Source organism: Theropithecus gelada, chromosome 5, assembly GCF_003255815.1.
Source record: "Theropithecus gelada isolate Dixy chromosome 5, Tgel_1.0, whole genome shotgun sequence".
NCBI classification, from domain to species: domain Eukaryota; kingdom Metazoa; phylum Chordata; class Mammalia; order Primates; family Cercopithecidae; genus Theropithecus; species Theropithecus gelada.
In genome coordinates, this window is record NC_037672.1 from 21,293,481 (window position 1) to 21,315,359 (window position 21,879).

Here is a 21,879-nt window from a genome sequence, read left to right on the forward strand (position 1 = left end):
ATCTCTTCAATACACTGATTTCCTTTCTTTTGAATATATAGTCAGCAGGGAAGTTGCTGGATCATACGGTGGCTCTATTTTAGTTTTTTAAGAAACTTACAAACTATTTTCTAAAATTGTTGCATTCATTTACATTCCCATCAACAATGTATAAGAGATCTCTTCTCCACATTCTGTTATTTTTTGTCTTTTTGACACAAACCATTTAACTGGGGTAAGATATCTTACTGTGGTTTTGATTTGTATTTTCCTGATGACTAGCAATGGTGAAATTTTTTCATACACCTGTTGGTCATCTATATGTCTTCTTTTCAGGATATCTAGTCTGATCGTTTGCCCATTTCTTAAATCAAAAAATTTTTGTATGTTGAGTTGTTTCAGTTCCTTATTATTCTGTTATTAATCCCACAAGAGCATTTTTGACCTGCCCAAATGCAAACAGGTTTCCTGCTGAAGAATGAACCTAAGGAAAAGTATAGCATAAAGGGCCAGACAGTAAATATTGTAGACTTTGAGGGCCAAGAGGCAAATCCGAGCTATTATGCAGGTAGTATTAACCATGTAAAACAGAACTACTGAAAAATTTAAAAGCTATTATTAGCTTTCCCACCTTTAAAAAGATCTGGCTAGATTGGGCAATCCAAAAGAATATAAAAATATTTATGGCAATTGAGAATTTTAGAATACCAGGACAGTAAACAAGTTAAAGCTCTACAATGAGAGAGAGAAAGCAGAAACCTGAATCAAATTATTTTCAATTATGGTAGTAAATAAATACAAGCTTTACGATAACAACGAAAACATTACTAAACACACTATATAAAAATAGTAGTATGAGACACCTTTGAGTAGAAAAAGTAAAACTGTTGCTCACATTTGCAACACAGTAATAAATAAAATAGAAAATGACTCTGCCCTCCGGCACCCACATGACCAGAGTCCATCACTAAACATAATCTTAGTTACTCTTCTACTCGGTACAAACTTTAATAACTAAGCCAGGAAGTGAAAAATAAAGTTCTCCACAGAAGTTAGCTGAACAAATGCAGAGAAATTAAACATCAAAAGTATGTTAAAAATCACAAAGATGATCATTACTAAGGACTCAAATCAAAGGAAAAAGTTTTTAAAACTGTTTACTTGACAGAGATTCATATATTTACAATTGTTACTTCAGGCCTGAGAATTACTGAATATAAAATCAGTAGAAGTTTTCCATAATTATCACTGTATCAATAAGAATAATTAAAATAAGCAATTGTCTAAATTCACCAGGATCTGAACAATGGAAAGGAATCCAAAGAAAATGTATCAGGGCATCCTGTGTGTCAGGGTATAAAGCATTATAATAAGAGTTTACCATTAAAATTTTAAAATAGATCTGAAATCAGAAATGTAAAAAAACAAATAAAAATTTAAAAAGAGGACTATGACTTACATCTATGTTGCATTTTCCCACTAAGGAACAAAGAATACAAATTTAAAGATTTTATTCTCCCTACCTCACATCATCAACAAAAAATCAATTCCAGTCAAATTATGGAACTAAATATAAAAGGTAAAACATATTAAAGCTTCTTGAAGAAAACAAAAAGGAAGATCTTCATAATCTTGGGGTATAAAAAGATTTCTTAAACAGCATTAACTAAAACAACACAACGACGAAGAAACTGTACTTCAGAAAAATTAAGAAACTGTCTTCATAAAAAGACAATATTGAGGAAAAAAAGGCATGAACTGGGAGAAGATATACGCAACACATAAATCCAACAGGGAGCTCACATTCAGAAGCCATATTAAGAAGTCCTATACATAATTTAAAAAATGAAAGACAACAAAATTAAAAATAGGCAAGACTTGAGCAAGGAACGTCAGGAAAAGGGGATACCCAAACTGCCAATATAAAGCTAAAGAAGTGCTCAACATCAATAGTGCCCAGAGAAATGCAAATTAAAACTAGAATGATATATCACAATACTAGAAGACTAAAACTGAAGATTGACAATTCCCAGCATGGCAAAAATGTAGAGTACCTGGAACTCTCATTACCATTGAGACCACAAACCAATAGAACAACTTTGGTCAACTGCATGGATTTAGCTACTTAAAGCTAAACACATGGAAAGCCTACAACCCAGCAATTTCACTCCTGAGTGTACATGTCCATCATAAAACATATACATGAGTACTCACAGCAGCTTTTTCTTGACACCCAAAACCTAGAAACAGAAATGGCTATCAATGATAAAACGAACAAACTTTGGCATATTGATACAATGGACTACTACACAGCAATGGGAAAGAATAAACTGCTGCTAAATGCAAAAATGAAGATAAATCCCATCCCTGTAATGATAAGAAAGAAACAGACACAAGCGTACATACTACACAACTAAAGTCTAAAAACAGGCCAAACTTATCTACGGTAAGACCCGTCAAAAGGGTGGTATCTGGAGATGGTGGCAGGAACTGACTAGAGAGAAGCACAGGAGCACTGTCCAGCACTCTAGTACAAATCTTGTTCTTATACATTCTTTTGTAAAAATATAACCAGTATTTGTGCACTTTGCTAAATACCTCAATTTAATGAAAAAGGAAACCCAGTTGGTCCCTTTGATTATCAATTCCACTTCAGAGAATTTGTCCCACAGATGCTCAACTAAATGTGTGAAACGACACTGTACAAACCACTAGAAACAAACACAATGGAGAAATATCTAAATAAATTATGGTAGAAACATAATATTCAGAGACAAGAGAGAATGAGGAAACTCGTATATTGATTTGAGAGGATTTCAGAAAGGAGACTTAGCAGAGGGATTATTAACACAGATTCCAAAATGAGACTGTGAATTCAAATCCCATTACCAACACTAGCTTTGTGAGCATGGCATTTAACCGCTCTGTGCCTCAGTTTCCACATTTGTACAATGGGGGTGATGACAGTACTTATACCTCATGAGGCTGTCATAAGAGCTGAGTAACTGAATGTATATAAAGACATCAGAAGAGTGGCTGACACATAAATACTTAATAAAGATTGGTCACCACTACCACCATCATCATCCTCTTCTTTAAGATACATCATCACCATCATAGTTAAGATATGTTGCTCTATAGAAAAAAGCATGGTTTAGGACAGTGTATGTAGCATGCAACCTTTGTGCAAAAATGCAACAAAAATAGGAACATATATTCATTTTTTTTCCATAAACACGAGGGTCTCCTTAACAATATGTGACAAACAAATAGTAGTTACTTATCAATGTGATGTGAGAGATGGGGAGGACTTCCAGCCTTCACTGTATGTTAATGTGTAGAAATAAATAAAACATTACATCCACGTGATTATAGTACTTCTTTTAAAACTATTTAAACAAAAACATCACTAGCATCTCTGTTGTTACAGAATAAATGATATCAAAGTTGCTTTGAATGCCATTCTAATCTATAAAATGACATATTAAGATGGTATTCAGCATGTTTTATATAAACAAATGTAAAAGAATCACTAGAAAAATGAATGAATGCTCTCTAGTTTCATATTTTAGCTGAACACAGTAACAAAAAAGGAATCAATGTATATAAATTACCTTATCTTCATCACTAGTGATTAAAGTATTAAGTACTACATAGTTTGAACCTAATCATTACCCCACTTTCTATTCAGTTTTCTTTGTTTTTCCTACAGACACCAGCTCCTGTGAATCTTCTTGCCCCACCTGGCTATTTCAGATCATATCATTCAAGCAAACCTAATTTCTGCTTAATTTTTTTTTCTGGTTCCCAGTGAGACCTTAGTAAACTCAGACTTATGAACAAGTATATTATTTATGTCTCATTTTTTCAAAATTCAAAACTCTTAAAATCAGATAAAGGAAAGTTTTATGGACTATATCCCAAGACAGGAATTTAGACTTGCCATATAAAATGATATATTAAGATGGTATTCAAGAAAAATAGGATTTTTATCAATTTTTAAAAGCTTAATATAAAGAAAAAAGATAATGCTTTCTAATTTGCTTTCTAATTTCTAAAAGCTATTTCTTCAATCCTAAACGTAACTTTAACTACTTAAAAGTGTGTATGATTTCATTAACTTTTTCTTTATGTTTTATTAGCAACTAACTCCCATGCAGTAACTTTAATTTTGTCAACAATTTCAAATACATTTTTCTTTGCTGCCCCTAGATGGCACAGTTACATTTAAGAAAAGGAAAAAGTCTTTGAAAATAAATAGAAAAAAAATCTTAGTACCACCGTATTTTAGCTTTAAAGAATTGTGTATTACATTTTTTAAGAGATTAAAAGTCTGAAAGATAAAAGAATAGCTTATTCCTTCCATAAAAAGGATTATACTAATTTAAATAGTTTAGAAGAACAGCTAGGAAGTTCAAAAATAGATGCTTTAAACTGGCATTAGATTAAATAAAAATAAAAGTTTCACAGGGTGCAATATTATAGCGAAGGCTTATAAAATGCATTTTTGTGTATGTTTTGTGTTTCATTTATTTTGCTCAATTTTTTCTTAACTATTATATAAATTTCTGACAATGTTGAATATTATTTCTCCTCAGTACATCACAGTTTATTTTATACTCAAAATCTGAATGAGAAAATACTTTCAAAATGGAAGAGAAAATACTACATACTTTAACACTTCATGCATTAATTCCAGAGGTGGCAGTGGCTCATGCCTATAATCCCAGCACTTTGTGAGCTTGAGGCAGGTGGATCACTTGAGTCCAGGAGATCAAGAGCAGCCTGGGCAACACGGTGACACCCTGTCTCTACTAAAAATACAAAAATTAGCCGGGTACTGTGGTGCATGCCTGTAATCCCAGCTACTCAAGAGGCTGAGGTAAAAGAATCTCCTGACCCTGGGAGGTAGAGGCTTCAGTGAGGCGAGACTGCATCACTGGACTCCAGCCTGGGCAACCGGAGTGAGACTCTGTCTCAAAAACATAAAAAATAAATAAAAGGTGACTACACAATAATAAAATGTGAACTTACAGAAACCAGATTCAGGCTTACAGAAATCAAGACATCTTCCATTTAGAAAGAGAATCAGAATCATAAACTGTCAACACTAAAGTTAATCCTAATTGAATAAAGGGCCTATACAAATATAGCCAAGTCTAACCAGTGTAGAATTCACCCACTGTCAGCTGGGCCAGATAACATATATGCTTAAGTATGTTGCTTACACTTGTATAAAATGCTCAATTATGTCACTGTAAAGATAATCCCTTTACCCTGATAAATAACCTATTCACCTTTCTGCTTGCTTGACCAGTGTACCAGGTAAGATATAAGTTGAATTGAAAAAACAAAAACAAAAACAAAACAAAAAACAAGAGCCAAAGAAAATTATTTATAGGCCGGGCGCAGTGGCTCAAGCCTGTAATCCCGGCACTTTGGGAGGCCGAGACGGGCGGATCATGAGGTCAGGAGATCGAGACCATCCTGGCTAACCCAGTGAAAATCCGTCTCTACTTAAAAATACAAAAAATTAGCCAGGCGTGGTGGCGGGCGCCTGTAGTCCCAGCTACTGGGGAGGCTGAGGCAGGAGAATGGTGTGAACCTGGGAGGCGGAGCTTGCAGTGAGCTGAGATCCGGCCACTGCACTCCAGCCTGGGCGACACAGCGAGACTCTGTCTCAAAAAAAAAAAAAAAAGAAAGAAAATTATTTATAATTCACGCTTACTTCAAGATCATTTCTAGTGCTAAACGCTATTTTTTCAAAGAAAGAAAAATTCATGAAATGTAAAATATATCATGTTTCAAGGTATTTTTTGATAAAAAAATTTGATAAAACATTTTCTAGAAAACAGATTTACAGCTGGGAATCAGAAATAACGCAGAAGTTCCTCACACCCAGAGTAACCTCAAACCATTCCTGGGAAATGTCTTTCACATGCATTAGTAATTCCTTCCACTATACTCTAAATATACTCCATGATGTCAGTATTTATAATAATTACAATACAAAATAAGAACTAGCATGGTTTATTTCATAATTATCTGCTCAGGAGTCAGATTCATTTAGAGACCTCATTAATAAAAACACTTGCTCTTGTACATTAATAATTGTTATTTTACTCCCAAAAAATTACAGGTTGAGTATCCCTAACCCAAGAATCCTAAATCCAAAATGTTCCAAAATCTAAAACTTTTCAAAGAAAATGCTCCTTGGAGGATTTCAGATTTTTGAATTAGGAATGGTGAACTGGTAAGTCTAATGCAAATATTCCAAAATCGGAAAAAATTCGAAATCCAAAACATTTTTGGTCCCAAGCATTTAAGAGATAAGACTTAACCTGTAATAAGCACTAACAATGGCAAATAACAGAAAACAACACTAGACTGATTGGCATTAAAACTGAAAAGACATTCTTTGTGTCGATACTGTCACTTGCAATGGCAAAAATGAAATTATCATGATTAATTCTAAATTCAAATAGAGTCTAACAATTACAATATGTAGCGGGAAACAGTGCTAGATTGCAAAGTAGGAAAATGTTCTTTCACTACTCACTGTGTATCCTTTGGCAAATGAAATCACTCCTTTTGGGCAGAGGGAATCTGACCGTATAAACAGTCTCTCCAAGTTTTACGGTCAAAGACTAGCTGAACTGATTGACTTAGAAAGTTGATTTAAAATTCCTATATACCAAATTCAATCCCATACATTTCACTTGGTAGTAACTTAACTTCCCTTTAAAATCAGAATTAGAACACATATCATCTCATACAATCAAAGGAAGCAAATTATGTTAAAAATTTAAAAAAGCACTTCATTTGAACTTAATTATGCATAGGAAAAATTTAGAATAGTGTTTATGCATAAAGTTAACAACTGCCATACCATTAAAACTGCATAGTTACTAAGGGAGTAGCACTGAATTGTAGTGATATTTTCATCTGAATAGAGTATATGGCACCCATCTGACTTCCAGCCTCCTTGTCCGTTCAGCAAATCGAAATCCCACCGGGCTGCAACAGCATCTGCTCCATGTGCAATTCGACGCAGCGTCACATTAACAGGTATGTGGTGGGTATCTACATTCACACCATCTGGAGAAAATGGAAAATAAAAGTATTTCTGAAACAAACTTCATAAACAATTATAAATGTCAACTTAAACAGTAATGGGTACTCCGCAAGATCTTTTTCCGCTAGTGACTCATTAAAACGAGAAAACACTAAAATAAGCATTTTTAGGAACAGTCAACTGTAAGGCCTTATTGTCCACTGACTACAGGAGAACATATGCCACATACAAACCTATTTTGGTGAGAATCACAGGGGTAACTACAGTGCGTCGTTTTCCGTCATCAGCCAAATTTGTTGAATTTCCAGTGGCTGGAAAAAGCTTTCCATTGCGGAATGCAATGAGTTGAAGCTTGTAAAGAGAGTCATCAGTTGGTCTGAGTTCTCTTTTTTGCTTTGGTGAGAAAAGGGAAGGAGGAAGCTGAATAGAAGCCTCCACAATAGTATTCTGAAAAAAAAAAAAAAATTTATATATATATAAAAGCTCACTACATTAGTACATGTAAACCAGAAAAAAGACGTCAGATAGTTACAAAAGTGGTCTAATTAGGTTGGCTTCATTTTTTTAATTGTATATACAAAATTTAATAGTTAAAAAAATCATCAGTCAAGTGACATGTCAACACCACATAACAACACAGATTAAAAGAAGTATAAAATAGAAATGCAAACTCTAAAGAGTTAAATAAGTAAACAAGAAAAGTGTTTCAAATTACAAAGTTAATTTTCCCATGATATTATATGTTGAAGTAGATGGCATTAAACAGATCAAGAATCTCAATCACGCTGTATCAATTTTACAGTGATAAAATATGATAAAGAAGCACAAATGTAACATATCACAAATGTGAGTATAATTAATTTGGGCTTATGGAACTGTAAGGTGATTTATGACGAATTCAAACTGTCCCACAACAAAAGAATGAAATTATACAAACATAATAGAGGTTTAGATTCAGTACACTTAGCAGAAATTTCCTTGAGACTAGGAAACACAGTTAGAAAAAAATAATAACAACACATAGGAACAATTGAAAATGCTGACGGATGACTGAATGTTTTCCAGTTTCTTCATTGAGGATTTTTAAATAATAAATTATTCAGCATTCAGTAAAAAAATCTATACCAAGAAGTGAACAATTAACCATCTAAAAACATTCCATAGTTGAAGAATTTATTACACAATCTTTCTCTTGGCCTCTAACTTCTCTTCTTCCAATTCCACATTCACCAGAATTTCCCCTTAAGAAACAAATCATGTTATTCCAGTTTAAATAACACCTTAGTTCTGCAATGTTTAAATAATACTAAGCCCAAATCCTAAGTTTACCATATAATTTGATGAAAATCTATTGCTCAGATGTATCCCCCTGAACACTCCTATAGCACAACCCAAAATACAGCTAAACTGGGTTATCAATTTAAGTTATCCTATATTCTTTTTATGCTACCATGCTCGCTGCACAGACCAGCATCTCAACCTGAAATGCTCCTCTATTCTTTTGTCTCACAAACTTTTGAATTGGTGTAAATGGAAAGTGGATTAGAATGAAAAAGGTTAGGCCAGGCGCGGTGGCTCAAGCCTGTAATCCCAGCACTTTGGGTGGCCGAGACGGGCGGATCACGAGGTCATGAGATCAAGACCATCCTGGCTCACACGGTGAAACCCCGTCTCTACAAAAGAAAAACACAAAAAAGTAGCCGGGCGAGGTGGCGGGCGCTTGTAGTCCCAGCTACTCGGGAGGCTGAGGCAGGAGAATGGCGTAAACCCGGGAGGCGGAGCTTGCAGTGAGCTGAGATCCGGCCACTGCACTCCAGCCTGGGCAGCAGAAAAAAAAAAAAAAAAAAGGTTGGCAGCCAGGGGAAAGACTTTATACAGAGTCCTTGAAATAAGGCTTTTTTGGACAGTTAATTACATCTCCTCAGTATACTGCGTCTCCAGATTAGCTGCTCTCTCTTCTGGATTCACACAATACTCTGCACACGTTAGTCATAACGCACACTTGGAGCCCCGTGGTGTGGCTCACTGTCTGCTCCTCGAACTAGAGTATGAGGATTTGGGGTACAGTCAATCTCATTCACTTTTTGAAACCTCTATGTTAACAGTTCCTAGCACTTGCATTTGATCAAAATAGCTGTTTATGAAATGAACAATGTCTGTATGACATGTTTATTTTAAAAACAATTCTACTTAACCAAATGATTGACTTTAGAATTAACAATGTTACATCACAGCAGATACCCATAAATATCTTTTCAATGTATTTTAGAAGTTTGAATATTACTTTTAAATTGAAGATGCCAAGAAAATATTTAGTAGAAATGTTTGAGAAAATGCATGAAAAGGTTCCGGCTATTCTCACTCACAAATATAATCTAAAGTGAAAAAAAGTTTATTATAAATTTATTCACTAATCTAGATTTCTATTAAGTACACAGATTTCTCCTAAGTACATAATGACACAGGCAAAGAGAGAAAATAGATTAGTTAAAAGTTCAAAGAAGTATTACATAATGCACATTTTTAAAAATTCAAATACTATAAAATTCATAAAATAATATTGTTATACACACAAAATGACTTGAAAACAAAGTGTAGCTCTTTGGGGAAGTATTAGTAATGATAAATCAAATTGATTTAAAAGAAGTCATTTAAATTTTTTAAAAGGAAGTCAAAATAGGGAATAACATCTATACTTTCTAGAAGTTAAAAAAGGTCTCCTACACAAGTTTAAATCTGTAAAACCAATTTAAAAAAAAAAAAAAAATGTACAGAAAAATACCAGGAGTATGGACATATTACTGGGTGACCAGAGCTATATACTCATGGTTGTTACATATTTAAGGCTTCTAAAATATCCTTCCAAGTCCAATACAAACATTACTAAATAACTACAGGTTCCCTGGGATGTAGAGAGTGGCCTAGGGGTGCCGATAAGGCAAACTTCAGCCGTATCAATAATGTTTAGATTTTTATAGTAACAATGGAATACTTGTGTATTTAATTTCTTTAAAAGAAATGTTGATCAGTATTTACAGAAAGGTTGTAAGTCTATTAGTCACTGCAAAACACTTACTTAATTTGGTGCATTTATCATGATTATACCTTCTTCCACCTGGCCCGAGGGTGGCGAGCACAAAGTTTGTAAGTTCATTTAACCATATATTTATTTTAAAATATATGGATTACAGCAAGGGAAACAGAGAACAAACACACGAATGAGAGGTAATAAAGTAAAAAATCCCTCTTAAGATCCTTTGGGAAAAACAAGTTTTCGGTTTCTAATATTTATTATTGAAAAATCATATACCATGGAGAGAATATGGGATCTGAAAGAAGAAAGGATTTGGGTTCCAGCCTCACCATTTAGCAGCTGGTTAATACTGCACAATTTTGTTTAACCTGAGTCTGTAAAACACAGCTAATGATCTTTCTAACAAAGGGTTGTGAAGACCAGATGGGATCATGGCCATGACAAGCACAAAAGGCTAGGGAACTCTAGGGAACTGTCGGTGGTATATTTTTACCACTGTTACTGCAGCACCGTGGAAGATGGTTATCTGGGGACTGGGGGAGAGGAAATGCCTTAACTAAATTGCCAAGAATAATCTAGAACGTCATCATGTTTCGACTTCTACCATTCAGTTTCAGGGTTCATTTTAACACTAAAAACTGATGAAATATGAACACACACGAAATGACTGTTACCACACAGCTGCTTTTTTTTTTTTTTTTTTGCTAAATTCATCTATTTCACTATTTACAATGACATTAAGCTAAAAGGAAAATGATAAGCGTAATGGAGGTTAATTCAAATCCTTTCACTAGATTTTAACATCTTTCCTTATTAAAAAATCTGGACTTCCTCCACTATGTAGTTAATAAAATTTTCAGAAATCTTTATGGGTTAAAATCTACAGAATTCTAACATGAAAATCAGAATGAGCCAAAGAAACATCTGATTCAAAACAATAAAATACTAATTTATTTACGTTTTCTTGACCACTTACTTGACTTTAAACAGACAGATACTATAACATAGCCTAATAATTTTCTTGTGTATAATTATTAACTGCATACCACCTTTTGATTTTCTCACTGCTGAAGATTAACAGCAATTACATTTGACTTTAGAATTAATTTTTTTAACTGACTTTCCTTGCTAATTAAGTTTGGCTGTTAATTTTATTCGACATTTATTGAATGTTTAGTTATTCTGGGCTTGGAACTATGCAGAGCCTGAAGACATACAATGTAATAAATAAGCTGTGGTCCCTGTCCCCCAAAATTCATAGTCTAACAAAGGAGAGGTAACAACAGCAACAAAACAATAAGAGCTAATACTTACTGAGTGCTTACTCTGTGCCAGGCACTGCGGTGAATGTCTACTTATCTACCTCATTTAACCCTCTCAACAACCCTTCGAATTAAGTACCATTTCATGATCTGCATAACAGCCGAGAAACTGACATTCAGAAAGGTTAAGGTAGTTGCCCATGTTTGCACAGCTGTTAAGTTGGGGAGAGAACCTGAACCCAGACTGTCTGGCTGCAGAGAGACCACAATCTTAGTCATCGTATCATATGGCCTCTCACTGCAGCTCGCTCCACCACTGTATCACCGTATAATTATTCTGAAGAATGAACATAGCACAACGGCATTAACAGGCAATGGTTAATTCTGTCTGAAGAAGAGAAGGAAGAATCCAAAGGCAGTTTTAGAGGGAGAGTAGCAGGAATTTCACCAAGCGGGGACGGATTGGAAAAGAGCAAAAATGAAGGCACGAAGCAGGAAGATGCATAATGACTAGCCTGAAAAATTCAAGAGACTTCAGCTGGACTGAAGCTCTAGATGTCTGGGATGTGTAAAGAAAAACTGATTTCTAAATTCTAATCAGGTAAAGTATAAAGAACTAATTATTTCTCCTTTTTGGCTACAATACAGCTGAACTCAAAACACCAGCTAATTTCCAAAGCCCTTAGTAAAAGTAAAGTAGTTTACTGAAAACAGATACCATTTTGTGATGCTAACATATCTGAATTACGGTAACCACAGTGAAAGGAAACATTTCACTGAGAAAAAAGATGAGAAGAGATTTGATTGATGCTTTCAGTAAGACGCAAGTTGGCAACTCTGTCACCAACTGGTGACCAACTGAAGCCAGGTATGAAGTCACTGATGACTCCAGCACTAGGCCCACCCTCAGGCAACCAATAAATCCATCTTGGTTCCCAGGCTCCCACCTGCGACAGGTAATGAGAGATGAACAAGGCATTATGGGAAAAACGAGGAAGAAAAATAAAGGAGACAAGGGTGGGTGGGAGTGGAGAAATGGATGAGATTAGGCAAAATTTCTTGGAGTGACATTTCTGCTGGGTGTTATCACCAAGGAGCTGGGAAGGGAGGGGAGGAGTAGGGATTCGAGCAGGAGAATTACCACAAGCCTGCTTGTGAGGAACCAAGGAAACTCTGCTGTTGCTGGATAAAAGGGAGAGGTGGGAAGTACTGTGGGGAGAGAGGGGAGAGAAGGAAGATGTCAAATGATAAAGCTACTCAACAGCCTCTGGAGAGACATGAGACATTTATGAAGGGGTGTACAAGGTCAATTTCCATTTGGGGAGGATCCAGGTAGAATGCTCACAACAACCTGAAATGGCACAGGCATTGACAATCAGAACAGCCTGCACAGAAGGGAAGGCTCCCAGAGGCCTCCTGTTCTGCAGGCATCAGGCCTTCAGGTGTGAAATGGTGAAAAGAGAGGTCTGGGTGTTGGTCTCAACAGAAGGACCAGGAGGGCTGAGGAAGCACTCAGCTATTTGCTAAATAGTAAGGAAGTATTTCAATATTTTACTAAGTGGCATCGTTGTACTGAAACATGTTAGCCAAATGTCAGCCCTAGGCAGATCAATCTGTGTGAGAAAGGTGAATTTTTAAGGGACAGCCTAGAGACAGAGACTAACCAGGAAGTTACCATGGTGTGGGCAATACAGGACGGAAGTCTGAAGCAGTCTGAGGAGGGAGTACAGCGGGAAGGACGGAGATTCTGAAATATGCAGGAAGCAAATCAAGGAGGTACCTACTGCTATGTAATGACTGCCTCTTTATGGGTTTAACTTCACATACCAGCATATGCCCCCATTTAAAGGCAGTGCAATCAGTTTTTGGATGTTCAGGTTTTCTAGTTAGTATATTCAAGGGATTTAAAAAAAAAAAAAAAAAAAGGATGCAAAGAAAAACCAAAAATTGTCGTAGTATAAAGTGTAAAATGTAAAGAGAGTTTTCTGTTCAAGTGCTAAAGCTTAAGCACGTTTTATGCCGTTAATATTAGAATTTTTAACTAATTTTGTGTCATGAGGGATGTGTTCCTTTTTCATTCAGTTTAATCGTGTCCACCTATGAAGCATGAATAATAGTGTAATGTGTCCTTGCTCTCTGGCTACAGGATGATCTTAAAAGCCGAGACGGGCGGATCACGAGGTCAGGAGATCACGACCATCCTGGCTAACACGGTGAAACCCCGTCTCTACTAAAAATACAAAAAATTAGCCGGGCGAGGTGGCGGGCGCCTGTAGTCCCAGCTACTCGGAGGCTGAGGCAGGAGAATGGCGTGAACCCGGGAGGCGGAGCTTGCAGTGAGCTGAGATCCGGTCACTGCACTCCAGTATGGGCGACAGAGCGAGACTCTGTCTCAAAAAAAAAAAAAAAAAAAAAAAAGGATAGAATAGCATGAAATTGACAAATCTGAGTGTCCATCTAAAGCTTTCTACTTTAGCAAGTAGAAACTCTCCTTACCCAGAGGGATACGTTGTGAAATTGATGCAATGTAGGGTTTCATCATTTTTAATCCCTTTCTACCAACTGTGATCATCTAAGACAGAAGTGTTCATCAATTTTAAGTTTTCCTCAAAAAACACACCTTTCTCTCATGGGCTTCTCTGTGTTGCTGTTTCTAGGCTTTCATAGTATGTTTGTGGTTTTTGTTTTGTTTTTCCTAATATAAGACACAATAAGGAAAGCTGAGCAGGTCCAAAGGAGTGTGGCACCGTGCATCAAATACTCCCTTAGCACCAATATTAACAGGCAAATCTTGCCAATTTTCCTCTGAGTATAGGGTATCAAGTAAATATATTATTATCAGACATTTTGACCTAGTTGAGATTTTCTTGGGCAGTTGGGATTTTCTAAATTTAGCAAATTGGCTCTCTTTAATGGTGGTCACCAAGAAAAAGTATACAAAAATACACTAATTCGTTCATTCATTCAATATTTATTGAGTGCTCACACTAAACTGGAACACCTGACACCTGTTGGATCAGTTATTATGCAGCCATTAAAATGACCGGAATATTGTTTGTGATATTATTCAGGGACAAGACAGAAATAAGGTACTGTGAGACTGAAAACCCCAGAGAATACAATGACACACGCCCACAGAAAGGTACGTGAAAAAATTAGGTTTCATTAGGATGCTGGAGTTGTGCCTCCTCTATTTGCTTCAATATGGTGTAGTCAAATATACCTAAACCCCCAATTTTAAAAATCAGCAAAAAGCTCTCATTTTGCTTGCTTCAATGAAACTTTTTTTAAAGATATATGACATATTTGTATTTTCTGCCAAAAACTTTGATATACAGCTTGCCTGATTAAACGCCTGGCCTCGGGGTTGACTTCTCCACTAGGCTTGGCAGGCACAGGGCCAAAGGTTCATGATACTTTTAGGGGCCCATGAAAACATATTGTTGTCTTAAAATCAGGAGTGGAAAAAAATAAACTTACAAGTTGAATAAAATATTTTAATATGTAATAGGATATCTGCATTTATACCACTGCAGTTACAAAATGTAATTTTTGATATTTTTATGGAGGGAGAGGGAATCAAAGGCCAAAACGCCTAGGGCCCATGGAAGTCGTAATGCAGTTCTTCCTGGTTACAGTTTTCTTTAAAATAATAGAAAAAGCAATAATACCTACCTCCCTGCAAAAAAATCTTCTAATAAGGTTATTTTGCAAAGCAGAACATTCGGAGCACTCTACTTTAACTGTAAATAGTCTTAAATGATTGCAGAAGGTAACATACCTTTAGTGCCAGACTCGAAAATGTATTTGAAACATTGCACTTAAAGCTCAGCTGCTTATCCAGATTTCCGTCTGGATCCCGCCTCCCATAATCCGAAAGTCCTGTACGATCAGAGGCTGCCACTTTCTGGAACACGGTACAGGTCATCCCCGTGAAGCCAGTAGCCTTGATGACATAAGCTTCCAGAGCAATATTGGGTGAATACTTCAAAAGTCAATCAAACAGGAGTTATGAATGATTTATAGCACAAAGGAAAAGCACTTTCAAAGACTTTTCAAACACAAAACACTATGCATTAGCCAAACCAGAAAGCCCAGGTTCTTCCTAAACAAAATCACTGTGTAGGTAACTGGCAGGAAAAAAAAAAAAAAAAAAAAAAAAAAGACCTTGGAATGAAAAGGATGTCCTAAAATGAAAAGGAGACCAAACAAGAGGAAAAGAAGTCATGAAGTACGGAAGATCAGGTCTAAGAAGTCAATTAAAAATAATTTAAGGAGCACTTTGAAGGAAACGATAAGCTAAAAATGGAAGCATCCTGAAAAAAAAAATGCAGCTAGAGAAATCCGTGGACCCTCTAAATGCTCATGTTACAGGAAGGATGAGAGCTAAATATTAGAGATTGGGAAAAGCACTCGACACATCTGGCCATATTCACTTTTTCCTTTTACAGGAAGATCATTAACTCTTTGCATTAAGTTTCACCGATAAAAGCTTTACACAGACTCTCTCCAAAGCTGTTTCTTCAGAAAAGGAAGAGAGATCTGTTAGTTTAAATAGTAGGAAATGAACAGATTTAAAAAGCAAATTAGCCTTGTCAACATGGTGAAACTCCATCTCTACTAAAAATACAAAAAATTAGCTGGGCGTAGTGACACACGCCTGTAGTTCTAGCTACTCAGGAGGCTGCGGGAAGAGAATTGCTTGAACTCGGGAGGCAGAGTTTGCAGTTAGCCGAGATTGTGCCACTGCGCTCCAGCCTGGACAACAGAGCAAGACTCAGTCTCCAAAAAAAAAAAAGCAAATTAGGTCGGAAAAATCATCTGAAAAATATGGCACCTAACCTAGAGTTGTAAAGGAATTCAGGAATAAGAATGAACCAAGGGGAACCACCAAAACATACGACCTGTCGATACAGACAGCCACCAGGCCCACTCGCCGGAGGACAGAGTGGGCGTGAGAAGTGACAAGGAGCCACACCTTCACATCCAGCAGGGTGACAGGATTCAGTGATTTAGTGTAAATTCTAGGGACAACATGGCGTCTCCCTCCTTTAAGGATGATTAAGTATATGCCTATCCCACAGGCAAGGCACCATTCTAAGTACCACATATAGATGTCTTTTTCTTTAAAGCATGAAACTTTGGTGCACGATGCTTACAATCTATTAATTGTAATCTAATAATAATCTATAAATTTAAAAATATAAAAAATAAAGTAGAATTTGGAAAGTCCTATGCATGTGACAGAAAATAATTAGGGGTTCCCAAACTTTTCAAGCATAAAGAATCTTTGTATTAGTTTTTGCCTCACGATGTAAACATAGTGAAAAGTCTTAATTCAACTTATTTGTTAATCATGTGTATTCCAATTTTTTACTAGTCAAAGACACATGTAAACCACCACCAGACCTTCTGACAAGCAGCAGTCATCATGCCCAACACATGAAACCTTGGTTGAAAGAAAGAAATCTGTCATTTTGAGGCACCTGTGAAGCCGTATCATTTTACTTATTATAAGTAGATGTATCATCTCCCGGAACTTTGTTTACACGTTGAGATGGTATGCAAATTCCTACTATGACCTTTATTGTACCCTTGGGTTCCCAGAAAAACTAATGCAGTTCAGAGAAAGGGGGGGAAGTTCTTCCAGCTGATTAATAAGGATGGTTAAAGGATGAGATTTAAAATGGATCTAAATGGCCGAGGTGGACATAAATATGACAAGTTAGTCTCAACTGAGGTCATGAATCTGAGAGGGAAACTCCACTGATTTACGTTACAAACACACTGACCCAGCCGGGCACGGTGGCTCACACCTGTAATCCCGGCATTTCCGGGAGGCCGAGGCGGGTGGATAGCTTGAGGTCAGGAGTTCAAGATCAGCCTGGCCAACATAATGAAACCCCGTCTCTACTAAAAACACAAAAATTAGCCAGACATAGTGGTGCTCGCCTGTAATCCCAGCTATTTGGGAGACTAAGGCATGATAACTGCTTGAACATGGGAGGCAGAGGCTGCACTGAGCCAACATCCCACCACTGCCCTCCAGCCCGGGTGACAGAGCAAGACTCCATCACCAAAAATAAAAATATTTAAAAAAAAAAAAAAAACAGTAATAAAAAACAAAGACAGTAGCCATGCTGAGGCTCCATTTTATTTATTATTCAGAAAAAATAACTAAACTTAATTGAGCAAAGGGAGCAATAAAACATGGTAACATCAAAAAAAGGTCTCAGAAATCAACAGGAAAATAGTAATCTTGAACTGTGTAAAATCGCAGGAGGAAGTGTAGAATATTCTACACTACGTCAGCCCACTAAAATAATTAGGAAATGAAAATCAAGGACCAGATCAAAGGGAATATCACATTATTTACTGTATTCACCACCTTTTTAGGACAAAAAAGTAAGTAGTATACAAAGAAATTTACAACAGTTCAATTTAGCGTAAGTAATGCTTAATACTATGTAACTGAGTGATCATTATTTATTAATAACCCATTACCCCCAAGAGTGGGATTGACTGAAAATGCCAATAGCTTCACAAATGTTGGAGGGCATCCCAGTTCTCTTCTGAGATTGAAACCTGGGCAAACAATCAGACATTCTCTCAAAATATCCTTCAGGGCCCAGAACAGAGTATTAGCTCAGATGGACCATGGGTACGTGCCAGCAGGCCAATACAATAGTGTTCTTATTTTCTATTGCAGAAACAGTTTCAGTGGATTAGATGGTGATAAACATTCAAACTGCAGATTAAGAAAGTATTTTCCAGTTCCCAAGAAAACATTACTCGAAAACAAAATTAACTCATAAAATGTTTTAGGGAAGAAATTCTGTATAATCAGCAGTGAGAGAAGATATTCACCCCATAATAGAGAAGAGACCCATCTCTTTCGGGTGAGAGCTGTGTGAAATGCACTATTTCCTCAGGAGTCTATGATAATGTTACACTTACTGTTGAATAAACATGAGCTCCACCGGCTAGCCGGTAGGTCGCAATGCGCTGGAGACACTGAACAATCCTACTGCAGGCTTTAGCTTCCCTCTGCGCCAGCCACAGGACACGCTCATCAGCCAACATGATGTTACTTGCAATGTCAACCATCACGTCACCTAGCTAGCGGGGGTTCACGAGAAAAAAGAAAGATCTTTAAAACCACCATGAACTATTTCGTAGAATCAAAATCCTAATGAGACAGTGAGATTGGCCTTCAGACTCAAATTCCACATGAGAACCCAACAGGCACTTTACTTGTTTCTCATGAAAACATCTTCAGATATGAACAGTTCATTCAAGTATAGCCATTTAGTAATACTTAGCGCAAAAGAGCATAGGAAGTGGCCACCACATCACTGGTGGAAAGACTGCCAGGTGGTATCTCGAATGGAGGAAAAGAAAGGCAATTAGATTAATTAAAGGGAAGGAAAGGAAGTCACACAATACCAAAATAAAAAGATCTTGACTGTTCATCTAGAAAACCATTTATAAACATTTCCTTTTCATGCATGCATTAGCTTAAATCAAACTATTATTATTAAGAAATACATACTGCCAGCCAGGTGTGGTGGTTCACACCTGTAATCCCAGCACTTTGGGAGGCCGAAGCGGGTGGATCATGTGAGGTCAAGAGTTCGAGATCATCCTAACCAACATGGTGAAACCCCATCTCTACCAAAAATACAAAAAAAATTAGCTGGGCATGGTGGCCCATGCCTGTAGTCTCAGCTACTCGGGAGGCTGAGGCAGGAGAATCGCTTGAAGTTGGGAGGCAGAGGTTGCAGTGAGCTGAGATCGTGCCACTATACTCTAGCCTAGGTGACAGAGTAAGAGAAAGAAAGCGAAGAAAGCAAAGAAAGGAAAGAAAGGAAAGAAAGGAAGAAAGGAAGAAAAAGAAAGAAAGAGAGAAAGAGAGAAAGAAAGAGAGAAAGAGAGAAAGAAAGAAAGAGAGAAAGAGAGAAAGAGAGAGAGAGAGAGAAAGAAAGAAAGAGAAAGGAAGAAAGACTGCCCACCTCTTTAGTCTGCACATGTTCAACATTCTAGGGATGCCCAGCTACTGCTACGTCCTTGTATGTGTTGTATAATCTCACCCCCATCCCCTTGCACATGCGGTTTCCTACACCTTGAATGAACTGCGTCTTCCCTTTCTCCCAACTCAATGAATGCTTTTAAGATCCAATACAATAAAATAAATGCACTCTTCCACTGTTCGTTTTACTTGTTTCATTTATCAGACTTTTATTTGCTCACTTCGTAACTTACAAATGAAACACCTGTCAGGCAAAGCCACTGAAAAGTCAACTGACTATTGTTTACTATAACTTGTACGTCTCACCTGAGAGAAATAAATTGAACCGTCCAGGGCTAATGAGACGTACTGGTGTCAAGAGGATTTTGTATTGAACAAAACGTTCACTAGAGGGAGATGTGCAGCAGAAAGAACAACAAAAACATTCCAGAGGTAGGATCACAGAATTTGCAAGCTGGCTGGGTCCCTAATCAAGAAGTAAGCATTAAAAGGCATTAAGCCCCAGTGCAAAGCCATAAAGCCAGAGCTGTCTTAACAGATGTCTTTTGATCATCTCAGAAGATCTCCGTTGAAATTCCAATCCCATTTTGCATCCAATACACTTCACACGATGTATAATTATGGGGGCTGAATAGGGTTTGGAAGAAGTTCAGTCCATCCCACCCTGGTTCACTTTACAAAAAAGTCAGGCCTTTGGAAATCCACCAGATCTCAATCCTGGAACCATGGGATGAGGCAACCACAGTAAAGACATAGATGAGAACAGGACTTCAAATGCTGACCATGAGTACCTAGCCTGAACACTTCACCTCTTGGTATCTCCGCTTCCTTTATTCATAAGTATGGATAATAATAGTCCTATCTTTCTGAATGTTGTGGAGATTAAGTTCCAATAATAAACACAAGGTTCCTAAAACTGTGCCTGGCACATGGCAAGCACTCAAAAAATGTTGGCGCTTTTACTGTTTTAATCCTGAAATTGGCCTATCTTTTAAGATGATAGACTCTAGAAGTAGTAGGAGGGCTGTCTTCGTATGTCTGTGTTCACATAAAAACAGGACCAATGCATCCAACTAAACTGCCACTTGACCTTCTGTAAAGTACCACTTTCTCCCAGCTTGATCCTATTAAAATAAGTTTTCTGACTTTTTACTGCCCTTACCATAATGTATCACAACGTTTTCCTTATTTTACTTCCAATATAAACATCCTGAGGGTAGAGAAAACAAAATGTCTTATATTTATATCCTTATTCACTAGTACAACAGCTGATGGAGAAGCCAAGAGTTATCAATGTCCATGTATTCGATATGTATCAATATTCATTTTAAACACTCATGATTACTGTTCACTGACTATTTATTGAGGGCCAATGTGAGCCAGACACTGTCTGAAGCAACAGGGATACAACAACAAAAGAAAGAAACAAGTTCTATCTTCAACCTTACAGTCCGGTGAAGGAAATGCAAAACAAGCATATAAATCCATTTTTAAAAAATGATTTAGACTGTGGTAACTGCTATGAAGGAAATGTGCAGAGGAATACAGGATATAGAGTAATGAAATTTAATCCAAACACCTATTTTAATGAACTAATACATTCTCAAGGGGTACTTCCCCCAAAACCAAAGATATTAACATGACAAACTGACAAATAATTAAGAAGAGCCTGTAATCAAGCTTTGCAGAATCCTCAGTTGGTTCATTTGATATGATTCATTGGAACATTAGCATCCTAGTGCATGTTCCTACTAACAAACAGGTACGGGGGTGAATGTCATTCTACTTCTGGAGTTACAAAGAAGGGTACTGACTCTTCCTATTCAGTTACTGAATCTGTCAACGGCCGTTTATACAGATGCTAGACTAATAAGTCCAAAGTCTTAATGGGAATTCACAGTAGTTGGAATAACTTAGTTAAGATTTTGTCTATTATTCTGACTTACTGTCATTTGAAGATTTTACACAAAAATAAAAGAGGTAAAAGAGATAACATGGTGAAATACACTTTATGGCTATCATATATATTAATAAAATTCCCACTGGATGCAAAACTTTAAAATACATGAAAATATTGATTTTTATTCTAAGGCATCACTGAAATATAGGCAGTGTTTACAGATTAGCAAAGTTACAACTAAACTTATTAATACTTCTTTGAAGTTTTAAATGTAGGAATTTTATGGGGACCTGACATGAGATCTGATGAGTACATTATCTCTCTTGAAAAAGTCATCATTATTACATGATCAAAGAACTACTGCTATGTCCCGCTAGATAATGCCAGTAATACAGAAATTAATTTCTGTTAGTAATTATAAAAAAAACAAATACCTCTAAGAAGGTACAGGGCTAACAACAGTAATTGCTTTAGTTGAGAACAAGCTATGTTTCTCATTATTTCACTCCAAATGGCTAAGAATGGAGGAAAGGGATTTGTTGCCAAAACATTCCCTAGAGCAGATAATCAGAAAATGTTACATGCTTCTGTAGCTTGGTT

General features: G+C 36.7%; 1 protein-coding gene across 2 annotated transcripts in view; it reads right to left on the reverse strand.

The window, feature by feature from the left end:
• The window catches only part of ADGRA3 (adhesion G protein-coupled receptor A3), a 130,411-nt gene that overhangs the window by 18,907 nt on the left and 89,625 nt on the right, over positions 1-21,879 (reverse strand). The window contains exons 11-14 of one of the 2 annotated variants that reach the window (XM_025385981.1): positions 18,308-18,469; positions 15,132-15,335; positions 7,288-7,447; positions 6,869-7,077 (exon numbers count right to left, since the gene is read on the reverse strand). In XM_025385981.1, the coding sequence (XP_025241766.1) occupies positions 6,869-7,077; positions 7,288-7,447; positions 15,132-15,335; positions 18,308-18,469 (735 nt within the window). Of the gene's footprint in view, positions 1-6,868; positions 7,078-7,287; positions 7,502-15,131; positions 15,336-18,307; positions 18,470-21,879 lie in introns of both variants that reach the window. The other variant, XM_025385979.1, reaches the window with a different exon arrangement.